Source organism: Giraffa tippelskirchi, chromosome 4, assembly GCF_054371585.1.
Source record: "Giraffa tippelskirchi isolate mGirTip1 chromosome 4, T2T-mGirTip1v1.2.pri, whole genome shotgun sequence".
NCBI lineage: Eukaryota > Metazoa > Chordata > Mammalia > Artiodactyla > Giraffidae > Giraffa > Giraffa tippelskirchi.
Window position 1 is genome coordinate 65,288,061 of NC_137278.1, and position 23,394 is coordinate 65,311,454.

The 23,394-nt window shown below is 39.9% G+C and overlaps 1 protein-coding gene across 1 annotated transcript in view; it reads right to left on the minus strand.

The window, feature by feature from the left end:
- EML6 (EMAP like 6) overlaps positions 1-23,394 on the minus strand; it is a 295,589-nt gene that overhangs the window by 186,358 nt on the left and 85,837 nt on the right. The window contains exons 3-4 of the mRNA XM_081589485.1: positions 5,396-5,555; positions 1,404-1,502 (exon numbers count right to left, since the gene is read on the minus strand). Coding sequence (XP_081445611.1) covers positions 1,404-1,502; positions 5,396-5,555 — 259 coding nt within the window. The remainder of the gene's footprint in view (positions 1-1,403; positions 1,503-5,395; positions 5,556-23,394) is intronic.

The following is a 23,394-nucleotide window of genomic DNA, read 5'->3' on the forward strand; positions in this document are numbered from 1 at the left end:
AGAATACTGGAGTGGGTTGCCATTTCCTTCTCCAGGGGATCTTCCCAATCCAGGGATCACACCTGGTTCTGCATTGCAGGCTGATTCTTTACCAGCTGAGTCACCACTTCTGTCCATTTAATGTGTGCATTCTGTGTACTAAGTCACTTCAGTCGTGTCCAACTCTTTGCAACTAAAGGACTGTAGCCCATCAGGCTCCTCTTTCCATGGGATTCTCCAGGCAAGAATACTGGAGTGAGTTGCCATTCCTTTCTCTCCAGGGGATCTTCCCAAACCAGGGATCGAACCCGGGTCTCCTGCATTGCAAGCAGATTCTTTACCATCTGAGCTATCAGGAAGCTAATAATTTTGAGGTGCCCTTAAAAGGACAATCTCCCTAGAGGAGTATACCATTCATATAAAGAAATCTTTTAGCGTTCACACCAAGCAAGAGGCAGTGAATTTATTATTTAATTAGGGCCTCATTTTGCATAGAATTATATTTTGCAGGGGCTTCGCAGGTCCTAGTGGTAAAGAACGCACCTGCCAATGCAGGTAGATGTAAGAGATGTGGGTTCAACCCCTGGGTTGGGAAGATCTCTCTGGAGGAGGTCATGGCAACCCACTTCAGTATTCTTGTCTGGAGAATCCCATGGACAGAGGAGCCTGGTGGGCTATGGTCCATAGAATTGCAAAGAGTTGGACACACTGAAGTGATTTAGCATGCATGCGTATTTTGCAGAAATATAGAACTAGGAATCAACGTAAGACAGTCATACAGATTCATTTTCTAAAATTAGAAAATCAAGATGATAAAGTAGTGAAATTATTTTAATTATTCCAGACAACTGTAGAAATAGATTTCCAACTAGTTAATGTACATTCCTGCTTCCTATCACATCTTTCCAGCTATGATTACATGCAATTATCATCTGTGATCACAATGACTTCAACATGAATGGTAAGGAGACCACAATTAAATTCCAGGTTCTCAAATATAACAGAATCACACAGTTGTCACCACATTCACTCGAAATTCAAATGTATATACTGGTAAACATATCTTTGTGAATATTACTTTCTAACAACTATTTCCATTTCTATATGAATACATCAAAATGGTACATCTAGTTTCAAGTTCAATTCTATTTTTATTTTACAAAGCTAAATGTTAGAATCAAAAATTTATTTTACCAAAGAACAGCAGTAACAATTTAAAGTATCTGATCACCAGAAGAGATCATGCCAATCTAGCTACTAATCATAAATTAATTTTCTTAAACAGTAAGTTTTTAAGTTGAATATGGAAGGAAAATCTACATGTGGCAAATTTACTTTAAAAACTATTACAACTTTGAGAGCTACTTCACAGTTCCCCCACAGTAATGAAACCTGCATGGCTTGATCCAGCAAGGTCTTCTTACCCGGTCAGAGTGGCCGGTGGCTGAGGCCAGAAGTTTTCCCTTTCTCCAGTCCCAAATGCAGACTGTGTTTTTGGCATCCAATCCCACAGAGGCTAAACGCTGAGAAAAAGAACAAAAATTTAACTCCAGAAAATGATGGGAAGATTTCCTATTATCTATGCTGTCTTTCAATAAATAGTTCTTAATATTGCCTACTGTGGGCCAGGTATTGAATTTCTTATGTAAAAAAAAATTATTTCTCAAAACTAAAGATATCAAAGTAGATACTTTTCTATTAGCATATAATAAAATTTCAGTGACCTAAAACCTGCAACTAATTTAACATAATAATAAACATAACAAACATGCAAAATCTCATGAAGTCTCTGATTCATCAGTGGAAATCATAGGAACAGAACTAGAAGGAAGGGCTTAAATTTTTTTAATTGGTTTTAAGAGTCTAATACGGTTTTAAGAGAGTCTAGGATTCTTTAGTCGAAAGCCTCACCAAACAGTTAAAATGAATGGGTTTGACAAACACATGGAGAGTAAATCCCATTAATATTATCTTCATTCTTAAGTTGCATAATTTCAGAAACATTTGAAGTGACTAGAGAAGGATACATAAGTTTAATAAAAGTAACCTGATACTTCATCTCCAAAACTAAATTCTTTGGATTCAGATCAGAAACTTGTCCTGGAAGGGAAAAGAAATCCAAAACCTGTGTATATACAAAATCAATAGCGTCGAACCACGTATTAGGGACACCAAAACCGGAGCTTCTAGTAGAATAGCACTCGAAAGAAAAACAGCACTATGTAACAGAGAGAGGTCTGGGCTGGGAGTAAGCAGATTTGGCTTCTCTTTTGACTTTGTGATTAGCTAGACACAGACGTTAGAAAGTTATCTAAACTCCTTAAATTTCTGTTTTTTCAACTGTAAAATGAGTGCAAAGTATTTTTTTTCTGTCTACAAAGTAGTGTTGTATGGACTGTGAAATAATGTAAATCAAAGGGTTTTTAAGACATCACTACCCAAATATAAGACTATGTGAGCTTACATATTTCACTGAGTATGTGTGTATGTGCATATTCAAGCAATGACAGACACCAATATATGGCTAAATGTATACATGTGTTGTTATGCAGAAATGATTCAGGTTTCTTCACTAAAGGTTACTTCCATTAGGAATATTTGCTGCTGCTGCTGCTAAGTCGCTTCAGTCGTGTCCGACTCTGTGCGACCCTATAGACGGCAGTCCACCAGACTCCACTGTCCCTAGGATTCTCCAGGCAAGAATACTGGAGTGGGTTGCCATTTCCTTCTCCAGTGCATGAAAGGGAAAAGTGAAAGCGAAGTCGCTCAGTCGTGTCCGACTCTTAGCGACCCCATGGACTGTAGCCTACCAGGCTCCTCCGTCCAGGGATTTTCCAGGCAAGAGTACCGGAGTGGGGTGCAGGAATATTTAGGATTAAAAAAATATACAGCTGGAGGGTCTAAAACAGATTCTTAATGAAAGCAGGTCTTTGCTGTAATTTTCAATTGAGAGTTCAGCAATAGAAATGATTCTAGCACATGGTTGCATTTTTATCTATACATGAAAATTTGGAGTGGGTGGATTCCATTCGGCTTATTTTTTCTTTTCTCTTTACTTAAATAGAAAAGTAGTTAACATAAATATGGGCCCTAACGTAAAACCCACATAAGAAATGTGAAATAGATTAAGAAAAAGCCAAAAGAAATCTATTCTGTTCATTTGCAGTGACAGGCCCTATTGCTACTCGAAAAGCATTTCTATTGCCTTTTGTTGCTCGTGAGGTGACAGGCCATTTGTCACTTTCTAAACATCACTCAGTTTTAGTGAACTCTGTCCAAGGAAAAAGGTAGATCTGAAGTCATAGGCATCAACAAGCCATGAAATCCATCACAGCAAACAAATAGGAGGGCATTTTTCTCACCAGACAATTATGAAAGTACCATGCAGTCCACCCCTACCTGTACCCTCAAAATGGAACCTAAAAAAATAACAAGGATTCTAACACAAAATAACATGAACAAAAAACTAAAAGTTACAGCTGGATCTCCCTCGGCTGCATTACGTTTTCCCTGTGTGCTTCAGAACAAATTTTGATAAAGAGTGTTTGTTAGAAAAACAAAATCAGATTAGAGAATGTGCATGTGAGTTCACATCTAAGCATTCATCTCCACTTGCATATGCATTCTGACACATTCAACCTAATCAGGAAGTCAGTAACTGCAAATCTGAATAAATGTCACTATCTAGCTATTTCTCTTAAGACCTGGATATAATGGAACTTACGCATTATCTTGATTCAATTATGAGATTACAGAGTACTTAAATCAAAAACATACACCAAGGGGTCTACATGTGTACTGAACTGAACGGAATGATCACTACTCTTTCAAAATAGCGAGAAACACAAAGTTTACAAAATGACCCAAACCAGGTCAAGTCCTATAATCTACTGAACTACCTGAAAACTCTCAGTTTGGTCAATTTTCTATGAGTAATTGCACAGGTCTTTCTACATTATGGGTGCTCAGTCGTGTCTAACTCTTTGCAACCCCACAGACTGTAGCCCACCAGGCTCCTCTGTCCATGGCATTTTCCAGGCAAGAATACTGGAGGGGGTTGCCCTTTCCTTCTCCAGGGGATCTTCCTGACCCAGGGATCAAACCCACGTCTCTTGCATCTCCTGCATTGCAGGCGGATTCTTTACCACCATGCCACCTGGGAAACCCAATATGAACTTAAGAGAAGTACCTCTGAAATTTACCCAAAAAAAGATTGAAGGAATTAACTGGCATAAATACAAAGGGTGGAAGGGACAGAGGAAAGGTGTCTTAGGAACATGGAGAAGGCTAGAAGAAAAGGCATGGCTTTAGTGAGGAGGTAAATGCAGGGAGAGCCAGGAATGAGGTCTCTGTATTTCCAGTCCCTTCTCTGTAACATATTTTTTAAATTGAGATATAATTTTTATCTATTAATACATGAACAAATCTTTTCTATCCAGTGTTGCTGAAGTCCAAGGAAAGAGGGTCACTTTGGTGGAAGGGGAGACTGGGAAGGCTTCATGCAGACCTATGAAGGGTCCTGGAAGAATGAGTCACTGTAAAGGGCAAGGAGTGTGAGCAGGGCACTGAAGGTGGAGAAGGCAGCATGAGAAAGGGTCTGGAGGGGCCCAATGTCTGGTCTCATAGAGGAATCTCACTGACGTGTCCAACTTGACTGCAGGGAAACAGTGAAGACAAGGCCAGAAAAGCTGGTTAGCAGAGAATGCCCAGCCACAAGGTATGGACTTCAGTCAGGGGGTACTCCAAACTTTTCTTGATTTTAAATAATATTCTGACACTTTTTCAGTTGGTGAAATGCATTAGCAAGAAATTGACTGTGTGGAGGAGACTAGTTAAGAGATTACCGGTGGCAGGGAGAATGGGAAGAAGAGAATTAATGTCAGAGTCACTGTAAAGACACTAATAAATACACATGATCAGTGACTGCTTGAATCAGAGGCAGTGGATAGGGAAACGGAGTTAGAAGTCACCTCAAGGTTAAAGAGTCAAAGAGAGTCTTGTCAGTGAATTATTAGGAGGTGATGCTATTTTCTGAAACAAGGGGAACCGAGGAGATGCTCAGGGCTGGAGGTCTGTGAAAAAGGTTTGGTCCAACCCTCGTTCCAAACAGGAAGTTTACAATGGAAGACAAAGTACAATCATTGAGTTTCTATGAACCCAATCAACATGAGTTCACTTTCTGGAGGCTTTTTAACCAAATGGTGAGACTGGGGGAACCAAAACCAGATCCTATCCAGAGGTGGGTGTCAGTGGCGTGAGCATAGAAAAGGGCCAAACAGGTGAGGATTCTAGGAGGCTGACAAGGGAAGTTATGGAGGGTTGCTAGACTTTCAGAGCCTAAATGCTATGTTCATCATAATTCTAGGTGACTTGTGCAAGGTCATTAAGGAAAAAGAAAATGGAAAAAGATACATACCTGTCCATCCGAGTCGAAAGTCAGGCAGGCGACTCCATGTGTGTGGACATCTTTAAGAATAGACACAGTTTGGACATTATAGGAATCCCATATACATATATATGGCTCCTTCCCAACTTGGCCAGTTGCAACAAGAGTTTTATCTGGATGTAAGGCAAGGCTGAAAAAGAAAAAGGCCTCTTTCACATCATCCTGTTGAACAAAGCTAAAAAAAAAAATTGATTATCTTTTATCCACATTTTAATCTAACAAAATAATCCCCAGACCCCCCAAAATTATTTAGCTGATTGGTCTAATAGAAATGTTTAACTTTGGTGAAGAGAGGCTTAGCACAGTGTAGCTATCATTTCATCAGATTTTACCCACTTGGTAAGCTTGCAATTCAGACAACTGTTATAACTGTATGATTAGAAAACCTCCTATATTCTATAATTGCCTTATGTTATGATATTTACTTACTGGTTTTGAAAATATTACTCAGCTTTCAAGTTCTTTTGACTTTAAATTGAAAAAAAAAATGCTGTTGCCAGGAGAAAGTGCACTTCGCAGAATTAATTAAATCTGCTTGCAGAAGCTCTGGATACTATCCTCATTAGGATTTCAAAGCATGGAGGGGGTATCAGAGTCAAGTGCTGTTTCTGTATCTGCTGCCATAGATTATGTGTTTTAAATGAAAATCTCTATTTTACATAAATCACCATGACACCAACAGAACCTCAAATTACTCTGCCTGTGGTTTGTATAGAATTTTTCTTACATCTGTAGTCCAATCAAAATAAAACTTTGTCAAATGCCAACTGGAATTTCAAGGACTCTGTAGTAGTCAAGAAGGAGAAATGTAATCATTACTATGCCTGGATGAGAAATCAGTCTAATGTTTCAAATTCGTTGTGCAAAGAAGTTGTGCCTTTCTAAAAATATGTGTTGGTAATTTTAAAAAAAAGAGACCTATAAAAAAAAACAAGCAGATGACTGTTTACACAATAAGCAAAAGTAGAATTATTTTTCTTTTCAGTTTCAACATCTGTCTACACAACTAACAGAAGTAGATTTTCTTTTCCCTGTTCACTTTTCAGCTTGACTTTTATAAGAATATATGCTCTGAAATTGACACCTTGATTTGCACATTGGCTGCCCCTCACTACTTCTAGTTCCTTGGACATGCTACTTGATCTCTTTTGTCCTCAGGTTCCTCATCTATAAAATGGAGATAATATATGAAAACAGATGCTATAATGAATATAGAGCTTTTAGCACAGAGTAACCACGCAATACAAGTTTCATTATCATCATTATTTGTGAAACTGGCAAGGGAAAGATACAACCAACATACATGTGGTGCTCCTTTCAGAAACCATCTACTTTCTGATTCTTTCTTTGCTCCATGTGTAGCACACCCTCACCCCCACTTCTGCAGCCACCAAGCCCTATAGCCTGGTCTGGGATCTCTCACCCCACTGTGCTCATCTCGTGGGTCTCCCTGCAAACCTAGCAGCAACTTTTGCACAGGACCCCGAGTGCTGGCTCCCCTTCCTCACCGTTGGCCCTTCCAGGCCCTTGGACCCTGGTGCGCGGGTGCAGCTGGTCTTCTCAGGAACTTCCAACGCCCCCATCCACAGGTCTTGGTCCCCTGACTGCCTCCTGAGCTGCCTTCCAACGCTCCATTTGCCCTCTCCCGACGACGAGGCTGGATGCTCGATGAGCTTTTGTTTTTGTTTTTTCTTGTTACGCAAAGAGGGTAGAGTTGGAGCTGCTCTGAGGATGAGCTTTGTGGCTTCGGCTGTGGTATGGGGAGTGAGTACAGGTCTAGACGGAGGGGCAGGAAGAGGGTGGGCTGCGAGTGCTAACCATCAGGGGCGTCTCAGAAGAATCAAGCAAGACGCTTCTGCAACCACCACCCTTCCCAGAATCACCCAGCCCCATCTCATGGTCTCACGGGATCTTGAGAGAGCTGCGGAGGCAGAGGTGTTGGGATGAGAAAAACCTGGGTGCTCCTAATGCCAGCAAGGACACTCCAATCAGAAAGGAGTCTGGATCACACCGCCCATCAAGCAAATCTCAATCAGCCTCACCTGCCCTCCCCTCCCCCAACCCTGACGCCCAGTCACAGTACAGGGCACTCCCCCCGGGCGCCAGGCCAGGTGTTGGGGGCCAGGCTCTGACCCAAAGGCTGTGCATGACTGATGCTGCCTGAGTTCAGAACCTGGGAGTGAAATGCACACAGGCAGGCTGAAAGTCTATCACCTTTCAAGAGGAAGGACCCTGAAAGATGGGTCCAATCCGACCTTGGGCTGCAGCAACCCTAATGCACCATCTCAGTGCACATCCTGGGGGCCTGTTGTTCCCCCCTAGCAGGAACGAGGTATCTGGCATTCATCCTGGGAGACTGTGGCCGCCTCTTCCTCAAGCCTTTCCCCTGAAGAACCCCTCAGGGCACTGTTCTCCTTTCCCACCTGGCCCACCAGCTAGCACCCTGCAGTGGAGCAGCGGGCCTCTCCAGGCAGGGCCTCCATCAGGAACGGTGCTCCTCTTCCGAACTCTGTCAGGGAGCTCATGGGCCTGAGCCGGGCCTGGTCTGGGTGGGGGAGGGTGGGGTTTCCCAGGAAGACAAACAAGCTGCCGGTGACTTCGCGGCTTTAGTTGTGGTGGGAGTGAACACAGGACCTGATGGAGGGGCAGAGGGAAGAGGATGGGCGGGGATGAGAAACACCTGGATGCCCCAAGTCTGAGCTGGCCATCTTAGTGCTTGCTGGAAAACATCCCTGGGGATAGTTGTAGGGAGTAACGTAAAAATAAAACACATGTTAAAGGGTAGCCTTTTCACAGTAGATGACTCTTCAGTCAGTTCAGCTGCTCAGTCGTGTCTGACTCTTTGCAACCCCGTGGACTGCAGCACGCCAGGCCTCCCTGTCCATCACCAACTCCCAGAGCTTACTCAAACTCATGTCCATTGAGTTAGTGATGCCATCCAATCTCATCCTCTGTCATCCCCTTCTCCTCCCGCCTTCAATCTTTCCCAGCATCAGGGTCTTTTCAAATGAGTCAGTTCTTCACATCAGGTGCCCAAGGTATTGGAGTTTCAGTTTCAGCATCAGTCCTTCCAATGAATATTCAGGACTGATTTCCTTTAGAATAGACTGGTTGGATCTCCTTGCAATCCAAGGGACTCTCAAGAGTCTTCTCCAACACCACAGTTCAAAGGCATCAATTCTTTAGCATTCAGCTTTCTTTATGGTCCAACTCTCACATCCATGACTACTGGAAAAACCATAGCTTTAACTAGATGGACCTTTGTTGGCAAAGTAATGTCTCTGTTTTTTAATATGCTGTCTAGGTTGGCCATAACTTTTCTTCCAAGAAGCAAGCGTCTTTTAATTTCATGGCTGCAATCACCATCTGGAGTGATTCTGGAGCCCAAAAAAATAAAGTCTGACACTGTTTCCACTGTCTCCCCATTTATTTGCCATGAAGTGATGGGACCAGATGCCATGATCTTAGTCTTCTGAATGTTGAGTTTTAAGCCAGCTTTTTCATTCTCCTCTTTCACTTTCATCAAGAGGCTCTTTAGTTCTTTGCTTTCTGCCATAAGGGTGGTGTCATCTGCATAGGTGACTCTTAGAGGCTTTAAAACATTTTAAGATTGTAGAACACTATCATTCATCCATGCATTCAAGAAATTCTTGAATGGCCTTATTTCCACTTAGTCTCCAACAAAGAGACTCTCCAGGTTACACTACCCCTAAGTCCCCAGGGCTTGAAGAAGAGGATTTGACTAAGCTGTCTTTTTCAGGACAGCAGAGGCCATTTCCATCACTCTACACAGTTCCAACATCATGGCGGAGTAAACTAACAAGGTGCTTGCTGAAGAGGAAGTGAATGAGGCCAATAGTCACAGCTGCCATGTTGCCTCACCCCGCTGCTACTAGCACAGGTTCTACCCCGGGGACTGGAAAATAAAGAGGAGTGAGTGTATTTCCCCTACATGCTCAGGCACTTTCAAGAGACACAAATGAAACTCACTTTTGCTGTGATTACAGCTTCTAATTAAAATGCTTGAGAGACTTGGTAGATTTAAAGGGGTTCTAAAAAACCAGCAGTAAAAAAAATTGGTATTCCAGGCAGTTGTTCTAACTATAATTTTGTGATTTCCTGACTTTTCTCATTCCTTGAATGAAGGAGGAAATGAAAAAAACAACTTTCGACAAATCTATAGAGAGGCCCTCAAAATAATTTATCAGTGTATCTTATCCAACTAGCAGTGTGACCCAAAAACATCCCATTATGGACTTGAAATGTTTTTACTCTGGTTTTTATTATTCTTTTCATTCATCTTAAAGCACATAAATTTATCACATTTATTAAAATGTCCACATTGGGTTTTTATTTTTTTTTTTGCCATAAGTTTTTTCAACACTGTTCTTTAAACCACCTCTTCCCAGCCCATGATAGCCCATTTATACAAGTTCCTGTTTACCATTTGAATACATTAAGAAAATTACCCACTTCTTTTATAAGCCAAGTCTCTGACTTGATTCTCTGGCTTGCAAGCAACACTGCAATGACTCATAGTGTTCCTATTTATCCACATCCATGGCAAGAATAGTGCGAACAGACAACCAACTCTATTCACTTTGCCATTACTCCATTAGCTTCCCAGAAACTTCACTTCTTCCACCTTGGTAACAGAATGAGAGCATCTGTGTATCTTTTAGAGCAGAGCCAAGTGGCGTTTATTTTGTTTTGAATTTGTCATATAATTTCAACAGCACTTTTTAATCCTCCTAAGAGAGTGGGGCGGGGAACCCAGCAAACCTTAATCAAAAGATTTGCAAGAGTGTAATACATGTAAGGTATCAGTAATGGTGCAGTTACAGAAGCAATATTTTAATAAGCAGGTTTGAAGCTTACCATCAGGTATCTATTCACTTCTTCTCACATCTCTGCATTTAGGAATTCAAGAATTTCATGAAAAGTCATTTTGAGCAGGATTTGCTTTCATCTAATTCCAACATGTTTGGAATTTTAGTTCAGAAGTATTTAAATGACATAGATAGATAGATATATTAATAGACATACAGATTCCAAATTGGCCCCCTGCTGCTTACTTCAAAACTGTTCTTTGCTTCTTTTACAGAGATGCCCTAAGACTAAGAAGCTACCCTAAGTAATGCCTTTGGATCAACCAACAGGTTAAAGAGGGTCAGTCTCCTTATCCTATTAAGGGGCGATGATGAAAATTATCCTGCTTCCTGAATTCCTTTTGACAAGATTTCATCAGAATCAGTCAACTGTTGTGTTATTCCATGAAGAAATTACAGAAGTGGAAAGCACCACCATGACACAAAACATCTGGTTGACTCTGGGCTTGCCAAGCACCTTCTTTACCATATCTGCTGCTGCTGCTAAATCGCTTCAGTCATGTCCGACTCTGTGAGACCCCATAGATGGCAGCTCACCAGGCTCCCCTGTCCCTGGGATTCTCTAAGCAAGAATACTGGAGTGGGTTTCCATTTCCTTCTCCAATGCATGAAAGTGAAAAGTGAAAGTGAAGTCACTCAGTCGTTTCCGACTCTTAGCAACCCCATGGTCTGCAGCCTACCAGGCTTCTCTATCCATGGGATTTTCCAGGCAAGTGTACTGGAGTGGGGTGCCATCGCCTTCTCCTCTTTACCATGTCACAGGGTTGCAATTCTTTCTGTTACTAGAAGTACTGATGCCATTTACTTATATTTTATGTCCATCTTCCATTTGAGGGTCCATAAATCCAAATCTCTGCTTTTCTAAGAAAACTGGCACACTACAAAATCTGTAGATTATTATTGCTACAACAGCAATGTCACAATGTTAAAACTTTCAGAATTGACTCCCTTTCGCTGAGGGTCTCAATACAATGGAGGTCTTATTCCACACCTACATAAAAAGGTTTGGTGTCCTTTCCTTGGTACTCAGTTTATTGTACACATGGCAACAAAAAAAGGATTGAGCTTTTAAAAAACTGCTTTTCTCTGTATATATATTAATCTAGTTCCATTGGGAAATCCCATTTTCTGTTGCCATGGCAATAGAAAGCACTGCAAAGGACTTTCATCACCCTGTCTGGGAGAAGGAATTGATTGGTTTCTCTAGCATGCCGAGAGGGCAAAACCATGTCTTTTTGATGTCAGATAAAATGAGGAAGATTTCCCAATATGTTGTGTGGGGAGAAGATGAGAATTTATAATAGAGTCATGAAAAGAGGTAGCTTTATGAGGTTAAACAAAAAACGCTCATCAACACTAATCAGTCTCAATTGCTGAAGGCAAAAAACTATATTTGAGTACTTATTCCAAGTGCAGCATTTTAAAAAATGTTCATGATTCAGACTTGACTTTTTTAAAGCCTCACTTCATTTTTGCCCAGGTTGCTTCAGGGATTTTCTCAGCAATAACTTTATATGTTAGTAGCTTTTTTCCCCACAGTAGTCTCAGGAAAGCAAGAAAGCCTTCTCCCTCCTTTCCCTGAAAATAACCCTGAGAGAATTTTCCGATGTTGGTGGTAGAAGTGCATCAGAGTGGTTAGGCTGAACTGTCTCAGGGCAGAGGGGGAGGCTACCACTTTCTGAGCTGAAGAGGAAGTGGCCCAACCTCAGTGGATGTTCACCGGTGAGAATGAAAAGGCAAAGGAAGGCTCTTTTAAAAATAGTGGGCTGGAGGCAGTGGGACCTCAGATGAGGGTGGTTGTGCTCAAGTCCTCATCCCCAGAGATGCACTTAGCACTAGGGTACCATCCCTGGGGCTGTGATCTCACCTGACACCATGGAGATGGCCCTGCCCTCCATGTGGGCCTGGGCTGGACAAATGGAAGTGACAGCAATGTCAACAGACCACCAGGTCTACTACCATGTCCTGAACTGTGCAAGCCTCAGGGTACCTGTACAATCCGTGGTTGAGCAATGGTCCGTCAGATTAGACTTCTCACAACCTTGATGAGTGGTACATCTAATAAGAATAGATGTGATTAAGAAAAATAAAGACACACAATATTATATCTTGCATGCAGAGTGTTGCCATACTTGTATTGATATGGAACCATATTCTAGCAATACCTTAATGCCACATAAAAGAATGGCTAAGAGCATAGTGGTTTGGCTTTGCCTGAGATCAAAGCAGGCAGCAGCATGCTAGAGTGAGCAAGAACTGATTGTTAAATTTCAGCAATCTTGCAAATCAGTTGTTAAACATGGCCACTGTTAATAATTATATAAACTTGCAGCTAAATAAATTATATTAACCACAAAGGTAATACACACAAAAACTCATAACTTCCTAATTGTGTTACTATTACCTATAGTCTTGAGGTTATTAACTGTCAGCCTATCCAGCCTGTACAGAACAATGTGCCTCTCTCTGCACATCTCTTTCCAACTGTTTTCAATGATGTCACATTAGTGGTTTGAAATCAGCCAGGGTGGGAGTTTTCACATCATGGAAATCAACAAATGCTACAAATCAGGGCTTGATTTGTTGTTTTTTCAACTGTCCAGACATAAGACATAGAAGGATAAAATTTTAATAATGTGGAATATACTTAAAAGTGTGTCGACTCTATAGCTCTGACATTTTGAATAACATGAACAATTAAGAAAATAGTTTTCCAATATTCAAAAAGTAGTATCAATTAGCAAGGAAGTCGCTAACATCACTGGCTAATGATTACAGTTCTGACATAGATTTTTGTTGTTTTACTTTTTTCTTATTAATATAAACAAAATATCAACTCACATTCATGTAAAGAACTATATTCATTTGTCAGTGATTTGAGGGACTTCCTTTCTGAACCAGATAGTAATAAAGTATTTATTCCTCATCTGATTTTGTCAAATCAAGGTTGAATTGCAACCATAGGTTGGCCACAGATACAAGAGTTCATCAAAAATCAAGGAAAGAATTTTATAAGAATTGACCACATGGGATTTATAGTGTATTATATATTTTATTATTATTTTGTAAATTGTGTGCAACACATCATTTATATCAATAAAATTTATAACAAACTTATGAATGTATATGCATACATACATTTTCTCTTGGAGAGCTTGTTCTTAAGCAGTTATCAGTACATCACTGAACCATATCTCCTCTACTTACTGGCATACAAGTTTCTCACAAATCACCTTCAGGAAACTACTCAACCTCTCTGTGCCTCAGTTTCTCATCCATAAAATACGAATAATAACAGTTCTACCTAAAAGAAGGTAAGCATTATTGTGAGGATTTAACAAATCCTAAAGCAATCCCATTACTTCATGGCAAATAGAAGGGGTCAAGGTGGAATTAGTGACAGATTCCCTCTTCTTGGGCTCTAAAATCACTGTGAATGGTGACTGCGGATATGTAATCAGAAAATGACTGCTTCTCAGCAGGAAAGCGATGACAGACCTAGACAGTGTGTTGAAAAGCAGAGACATGACTCTGCCGACAAAAGTCCCTATGGTCAAGGCTATGGTCTTCCCAGTGGTTACATATGGTTGTGAGAGCTGGACCGTAAAGAAGGCAGAACATCAGAGAATTGATGCCTTCAAACTGTAGTACTGGAGAAGACTCCTGAAAGTCCCTTGGACAGCAAGGAGATCAAATCAGTCAATCTTAAGGGAAATCAGCCCTGAATATTCATCGGAAGGACTGATGTTGAAGGTGAAGCTCCAATACTTTGGCCACCTGATGTGAACAGCTGACTCATTGGAAAAGTCCCTGATGCTGGGAAAGACTGAGGGCAGAAGGAGAAGAGGGCATCAGAGGATGAGATGGCTGGATGGCATCACTGATGCAATGGACATGAACTTGGGCAAACTTCAGGAGATGGCGAGGGGTAGGGAGGTCTGGTGTGGTGCAGTCCATGAGGTCGCAAAGAGTTGGACATGACTGGGCAGCTGAACAACAGCAAAGCAATGATTAAAACAAGAGTGCTTACAACATAGTAAGCAGTATATAGATGTGTGGCTATTATTAATTAACTGCCATGTGACAGACTGCTCAAAACAAACACATGTGAGACCCCTGGGGATTGACATTCTAAGACAGGGAAAGTCATGTACATAGTCACGTACATTGTGATGTATCCTCCGAAATTTAAAAATAAGACCACCTTCTGAGAATTAAACTGGTAAAAACCACATAAATGGATGATTGGTTATCTAAAGAACTGATTCAAAGGAGAAGATATCCAAGGCAAGAAGTTTGAAAATTGTATATAGTCATGATTAACAGTCAGAGAATCTGGACTCAAATAGTGAAATCAATAAATATGAGTAGAATGTTAATAGTAAGCCTTTATAAAAGGGAGTCAGAATTAAGAAAGTAGAGTATTGGCATAAGGATAGACACATAGATTGATGGAACAAAATTGAGTCCATCAACAGACTTATATTTGTCTGGTTAATTGACTTCCAATGAAATCATTAAGGTAACTTAAAGGGGAAAGATAGTTCTTTTAAACTAAAACAACTAGACATCCACATAGAAAAAAAATAAACCTCAGCACTTACCTCTCATCATTCACAAATATTATCTTAAATGACCGGAGATCTAAATGGAAGAACTAAAACCATACAACCATATGTGATATAAAAACACATATGAAAACCTTTGTGACCTTTGAAAGACAATCATTTTTTAAGAGAAGAAACAGAAAACATTAGCTGTAAAAGAAAACAATTGATAAATTGGACTTCAAAATTAAAGCTTACGCTGTTTTAAAGACACCATTAGGAAAATGAAAAGTGAAGCCATAAGGTAAAGAAAATTATCAAAGAAGTTGTACCTGGTACATAAAAAGAATGCTTACACTTCAATAGTAAGAAGACAACCCAACTTAAAATACAGCCCAAAGACTTTAAATACTGTCAAAGACAACTAAAATGGAAAAGGCTGACAATACCAAGAGTTGCTGAGGATGTAGAATAGCTGGAATGCACACACATTGCTGATGGGGATGTAAGATAATAAGTTACTTTGGAAAGTAGTTTGACAGTTTCTTATAAAGTTAAACATAGTTATCATATGACCTAACAATGCCATCCCTAGATATTTACCCAAGAGAAATAAAATATCTCTAAATAAAGACTTATGTACAAATAGTCATAGCCGCTTTATTTATAATATCCAAAAATTGGGAATAACTCAGATATTCATCTACAGGTGAATGGATAAACAAATTATTATGTATATAATGGAACCATTTTCAGCAATAAAAAAGGAATGAACTAAGTACTGATACACACAATAACATGGATGAATCTCAAAAATATTATACTGAGTGAAAGAATCCTGGAGCATTCAATCTCACTAAATATCTTCATCATACAAAGTTAGGAGCCAAAAGACACCATCTATTGTTGATGACTCCAAAAATAAAAGTGCAAAAATGTAAAAGTTACAAAGGTAAATGTTAACGGAATTAAAAATAGGAACCCTTTGAGGAGGACATGAGATGGGATGTAAGAATGGCATATATACACTAATCTTCATGTGTGTCGAAAGGAAGTTGATCATGTTTAAAACAGATAAATCAAGAAAAAGCAATTAGGGCTTCCCTGGTGGCTCAGTGGTAAAGAATACACCTGCCAGTGCAGGAGACACAGGCTCGATCCCTGATCTGAGAAGATCCCACATGCCACAGAGCAACTAAGCCCATGAGCCACAACTATTGAGCCTGAGCTCTAGAGCCTGGGAGCCACAACTACTGAAGCCTGCATGCCCTAGAGCCCTCGCTCCACAACAAGAGAAGCCGCCACAGTAAGAAGCTTGTGCACCACAACTAGACAAGCCCCACGCGCCGCAATTAGAGAAAAGCCTGTGCATCGGTGAAGACCCAGCACAGCCATAAATAATTATTAAAAACAGAAAGAAATAACAATTAATATTGTTTAGCGATGTATAGGTAATCACCAAAAAGAACAGTCATAAGAATTAAAACTGTCAAGAGGGAGGGGACGTATATATACCTATGGCTAATTCATATTGAGGTATGGCAGAAACCAACACAATATTGTAAAGCAATTATCCTCCAATTAAAAATAAATTATAATAATAAAAAGAATTAAAAGTGTTCTTTTGGAAACTGCATTGGGGATGTAGAAGGGTGGAGCAGGAGCAATTCTTCATTATAAGGCCTTCTGTAATTTCTTATTTGTGTGTCAATATTGCTTTGATATAAACATAGAAATTAAAACAGATAAAAACAACAAAATAGTTACAGAGAAATAAAAATTGATTAACTTATGCAAAAAAGACTGCATCTGGTAGTTGAGAAGTTTTCCACAGGAAGGAAGTAGGAAGGGATGTCTGGTGACTATATCAGATTTATCAACCCCCAGATGTTCTCAGCAAGTATAATTGTCACTGATAAAATGAATTTGATCAGCATGGTTAGTCTTACAATTCATTCTCTGAAAAACGAGAAATAATGCTTTAAGATTGTAACACACCAATTTGGTAATGAGAACGTTGACTAATGAAAGGGGTCTGTACTAAACCCAGCTTTCTGGAGCTATTCATCTCTTTTTTCTTCCTTAAGTAAGGAACATGACTCAAGCACTGCAGGTTATATTTGGCAGAAGTCCTGTTAATTTAGGATAATTAAATATGCCAGTCATGTGTTTTAGTAAGGTCTACTTAGATACTTCAGAGAAGTCATTAGTGAATCCATCTGGTCTAGTGGCTTTGCCAGATGGCAAAATGTTACTATACCTGTCTTGTTCTTGGAATATTCTACCTCTACTGTATCATAGCATACAGTTATTTTCTGAGTAGGCCGTAATTTGCTAGTTTACATTATCAAAGAATCTGGAAGGTGGAAAGCAAGCTTGACAATCGTGTCACATCCTGTTAAATGAGCCACAAGATTTCCAGGCTGCGTTAAATGGCCTGTTTGTGCTACTGTTGAATTCAAAGTGATTTCATCATTTCTGCTTCCTCAAAGTGGTCTACATTAAACACTTCAGATGGTGCTCCTTTCAAGATTAGAGAGTCAGAACCGCTGTGAGAAGCAACCAGCTGTGTTTCATGAGATTATATAATGCTCCAATATGAGGAGAATCTTGGAAGTATTTCTTCCAGGGGGATAGTCATCTAAATGGAAAGGTGACCAGTTTTGATTCTTTAAAATTACAGAATCGTGCAATTTTGTGAGAGTGCCTTAAAATCATAATCTTAAGTCGTTTTGGTTTTTTGACCATGCAGAGGCAACCTTTGACTTACCAATTCCCTAACCAGCTCAGTCAAACCACCTATGCATGTTTGCTTAGTTGCTATAGTCGTGTCCAACTCTTTGCGACCCTGAGGACCATAGCCCTCCAGTCTCCTCTGTCCATGGGGTTCTCCAGGCAAGCATACTGGAGTGAGGAGCCATTTCCTTCTCCAGGGGATCTTCCCAACCCAGGGATCCAACCCAAGTCTCCTGCATTGCAGGCAGACTATCATCTGAGCCACCTGAGAAGCCCTACAGAGCCCTACAGTAAAGTGAGAGTCTGTGAACCAAGAGGCCAGGCAGAAGGGGCCAGGATGAGAAACTTTTTCATGTGGATCTAAATTATGGTGCTGAAGAGGTGATTTCCATAAGAAAGTCCTGAGCAAGTACCTAGCACCTCTGCTTTTAGGAGACAAGATTCAGAGCCCTCTGAGGACAAGGACTAGCGGCAGGGCAGACTCTGCTGTGCCAGAAGAAAAGAGAGGAAGAGCACCCAGGGATGACTGGGCTCTCACAAGACTGCTATCCACCAGTAAGGGATTAATATCCAAAATATATAAAGACCTCATGCAACTCAACAACAACAAAAAACAAACTACTGATTTAAAAGTGGACAGAGTTGATTAGATGTTTTTCCAAGGAAGAACATACAGGTAGCCAACAAGCACATGAAAAGATGTTCAGCATCACTAATTATTAGGGGAAATGCAAGTTAAAACCACAAGCAGATATCATCTCATGCCTGTTAGAATGATTTATCAAAAAGGCAAGAAATAATAAGTGTTCGCATGGATGTGGAAAAAAGAGAAACTTATACATTGTCGATGGGAATATAAATTGGTACAGCTGCTATGGAAAACAATATGGAGATTCCTCAAAAAATTAATAACAGGGCTACCATATGATCCAGCTACCCCACTTCTGAGTATTTATGCAAAGAAAATGAAAACACTAATTTGAAAAGATATAAACACTCCATGTTAATTAAAGCATTATATACAATAGCCAAGATATGGAAACAACTGAAGTGCCCACCAATAAATGAATGGATTAAAAAGATGTCATACACACACACAAACACACACACATACACAGAATGGAATACTACTCAGTCATAAAGAGATGAAATCTTGCTATTTGCAACAACATGGATGGACCTTGAGAGTATGCTAAGTGAAATAATTTAGACTGAGAAAGACATATAGTATATGCTTTCACTCACATATGGAATATAAAAAACAAACAAAAACAAAATGAATATACAAATCAAACAGAAAAAAACAGGTAGATACAGGGATGGGGCAGGGGGAAGAGCAAAATGGGTAAAAGGTATCAACCGTATGGTAATGGATGGAAACTAAATTTTTGGTGGTAGACACACTGTAGGGTATACAGAAGTAGCAATACATTGCACACATGAATCTTATATAATATCATAAACCAATGTTACCCCAATAATACCTGGGGCTTCCCAAGTGGTGCTAGTGGTAAAGAATATACCTGCAAATGCAGGAGACACATGTTGAATAGGAATAGTGAAAATGAACTTTCTTGTTTTGTTCCCAGTCTTAGGGAAAGCATTTAATCTTTCACCATTAAGTATGACGTTAGCTGTAGTGTTTTGTAGATACCTTTTATCAGGTTAAGGAAGCTCCCTTCTAATCTTAATTTGCTGAGAGACTTAAAAAAGTCAAATGGATGTTGGGTGTGTCTTAACTGTTTTTTCTGCATTAGTTAATGTGATCATGTGGTTTTCTTCTTTTCTATGTTAATATGGTAGATTATGTTGATTTTTGAATGTTGAAGGAGCATTGCACTCCCAAAATAAATCCCACTTGATGAAAAAAAAAAAGAGAGAGACATGGGTTCAATCCCTGGGTCAGGAAGATTCCCCTGAAGGAGAAACTAGCAACCCACTCCATTATTCTTGAGTTGGTGATGCCAACCATCTCATCCTCTGTCGCCCCTGTTGCCTCCTGCCTTCACTCTTTTCCAATGAGTCAGCTCTTTGCATCAGGTGGCCAAAGTATTAGAGCTTCAGCTTTAGCATCAGTCCTTCCAATGAATAGTCTGGGTTGATTTCCTTTAGGATTGACTGGTTTGATCTCCTTGCTATTCAAGGGACTCTCAAGAATGCTGCAAAAAAGTTTCATTCTAGGTCACTGATTTTCCTATGTATTTTAGTTCAGCATGAATTGTTTCATGGGGGAAAGAAGCTTTATCTATATTCTACTATTCCACAAAAAAAGGAGAGTCACGCCATCCACAGCACAGCACAGAGGACCTAAAGAGTTAGGTCCTCTTTAATCCCCATGTCACACTAGGAAGTCCACCATGAATAAACACCCACTGTAAAAACAAGTATCCTTCCAGTGATGGGAATTCATGTAAGCAGCACTTCAATGCCTGGACTGTCCTTGCCTGTTTGCATTACTTCATATTTCCAGACATTGGTTCATCCATCCACCCATCCAAATATCTGCTACGCCAAGGATGGGTGTGAGAGTGGGCTTCCCTGGTTGGTCAGATGGTAAAGAATCTGCCTGCAATGCAGGAGACCTGGGTTTGATCCCTGCATCAGGAAGATCCTCAGGGAAAGTGCAGGCTATGGAGAAGGCCAACAGACCGATGAAGGACTTTACCATCTTGGAGGGCAGACTTACACCCCTGAGCCATTCTCTAAGTCAATTCATGCTAGTTTTAAGAAAAATGATGAAAGCAACCACATGTTCAGGGTTTCTGGAGACTATGATTATGAAAATAATGTCTGATGATGAAAAATTTCCATATTTTAAAAATTGGTGGTGGTTTAGTCATTAAGTCATATTCGATTCTTGAAACACTATGGACTACAGTCCATCAGGCTCTTCTGTCCATGGGATTTCCCAGGCAAGAATACTGGAATGGGTTGCCATTTCCTTCTCCAGGGACTCTTCCCCACCAGCGATTGAACCTGCATCTCCTGCACTGGAGGGCAGATTCTTCACTACTGATCCACCAGGGAAGTCAACTGATACTTTAGAAAAAGCTGCTAAAGTATACTCCCTAATTCAAGCTTCATTTTGATGGAATGCTGCTGCTGCTGCTGCTGCTAAGTTGCTTCAGTCGTGTCCGACTCTGTGCGACCCCATAGACGGCAGCCCACCAGGCTCCCCCGTTCCTGGGATTCTCCAGGCAAGAACACTGGAGTGGGTTGCCATTTCCTTCTCCAATGCATGAAAGTGAAAAGTGAAAGTGAAGTCGTTCAGTCATGTCCGACTCTTCGTGACCCCATGGACTGCAGCCTACCAGGCTCCTGTGTCCATGGGATTTTCCAGGCAAGAGTCCTGGAGTGGGTTGCCATTGCCTTCTCCAGTTGATGGAATAGTGGATGATATATTTAACACCTAAGTCCTAAGCTATCTAGGAAGCCATCTGATCCTTCTTCAAATGTGAAAAAAAAAAAGTACAATCATTAAGCAGGGTGCCCAGAATCTCCCAGTTAGTGGCAGAGCTCTAGATCAGCTTGACTTCTAGCCTCTAATTCAGCTCTGTTGCTAGCCTTTTTAAAGGCTAGATTTCCAATAAGTAAAATGTTATCTGGAGAAATGTACTACATAAATAACCAGATGGTAAGCAAGGGATCTCAGCCAGTAACAGTAATGACCACTGTTACTGTTAATCCCCAGCATAAACTAGGGAGATTGTTATTATTACTCTCATTTTATGGATGGGGAAGCTGAGGCTCAGACTATGACGTGACTTGTCTAAGTTCAGTCCACAGATGACAGTTATACAAACATAACTAATACAAGTGTGCAAAGAATAAAGAGAAGTCTTGCTTGGACTCTTTGGACTAATATAAGCCAGAATTTTAATATCAAAAGGAAAGAAACAAGTCCCTAATGTGTGCCAGTTGGTTTGCTAGGCATTTTCTCATTCACTATCTTATTAAATAATTTCTATTGAGGATCAGAGAGCTCTGTTTAATAAGGAATTTAATGAAGATTCAAATTGAGGTTTGCCTGACTCTAAATATGTAAGAGATAAGAAATTTTACCTCTGTTAACATCAGTTTCTTTCATATTATACTTTTCCTGCAAAGGACCAGATAATAAATATTTTCATCTTTGAAAGCCGCAGTGTCTTTGTTGCAACTACTTGACTCTGCCATGGTAGTGTGAAGGCAGCCATGGAGAATCCACAAGTGAATGAACACATCTGTATTCCAGTAAAGCTTTATTCATGGACACTGAAATTTGAATATCATGTAATTTTCATGTGTCACAAAATACTATGTTTCTTTGAATTTTTTTTCACTTAAAATGAAAATTTTGTTTAAAATGAACTTTAAAATGTAAAGCCATTCTTAGCTCATGGGCCATACAAAAACAGAGTCCACCAGATTTGTCCTGTGGGCTGTTGTTTCCCAACTTCTGAGTTATACCATCCTTCTTTTAGTATCTACTGGATGCCAACAGCCAATTAAGAAGCCAATTAAAAAATCTAGTTTGTCAAAGGGTAATTTTACTTCTCAGAATGAAAATCCATGATTTTGACATTGAACACATGGCTTACAAGAAAAATAACTTTTTTATCTTCTAAGATATTTCAAACATATAAATACAAATATACGCTCACACATACACATGAAGGAAAATAAAACGTACACCGGTGGGTCCACCATCCATTTAAAAAATATATTACCAAACAATGACGCTCCTACATTCCCCTCTCAGGCACATCCTCCTCTCTCCACACGAAAACGCCACCATCTTGAATTTTGTCTTCATCAGTCCCTAATCTTTTTAATACATGGTTTTACTGTGCATGTATGCAGGTTTGTGTTTGGACTTTATGAAAATAGTGTATGTATTCTGGAACCTTCCCTCACATTATGTTGTGAGATTGCAATCACATTTGTTATAGCTATAAGAAAGAAAGAAAGGGGGGAGGGGAAGGGAAGAAGAAAGGAAGCAAGCCAGCAATATATCTATCCACAGGAGAATGGATAACGACAGCATGGTATACGGAATATTCAGGAGTAAATTTAAACTATATAAAGATAATAGATTCCTAACTAAAATATAAATTAGATTTCTAATAAAGAGACTATTAGTATGTTAAAACAAATGCCAAAACCTTTTTAGTCGAAACATGTCTTCTGGAGTGTAACGTTCACCAGTAAGATCTGTAAACAGAGGGTTCACTGATGGAGAGAGAGAGAAGCTGCCGGTGAATTCCTTTGGAGAGTGTAATGGTGGGGGCAGGAGTTGATGGGGAGGGCACAGGTTTTCATTTTCTGAAAGTATCTTCTCTTTCAGGAAAAGTGACTTAACAGAGTTGGGCCATGGGAGGCCCAAATCTAGCTGCTTGAAAGGCACATTAGTAGTGAATCATAGACATGACAAAATGAGAAAGTCAAGTGATATAAACCATTAGTCTTCTTTTCAAGCCAGTAAAATGAATGGTTCTATTAGTGGTATTAAAATTGGTACAGTCATCTAATTAGAATGACTCAGGCCCTTTACCTTTCTTTATAAAAAAATTCTTTCTCTAACTTAATGTTAAAAACAGATGTCTCACTAATAAATCTAGGAAATAGTACCAGTACAACAATGCTCCATTAATTCATATTAATGCCTTTAAGCAATCTTGGCGCAGTGGTAAAGAATCTACCCTCCAATGCAGGAGACTCAAGATATGTGGATTCGATCCCTGGGTCAGGAAGATTCCATGGAGGAGAAAATGGCAACCCACTCCAGTATTCTTGTCTGGAAAATTCCATGGGCAGA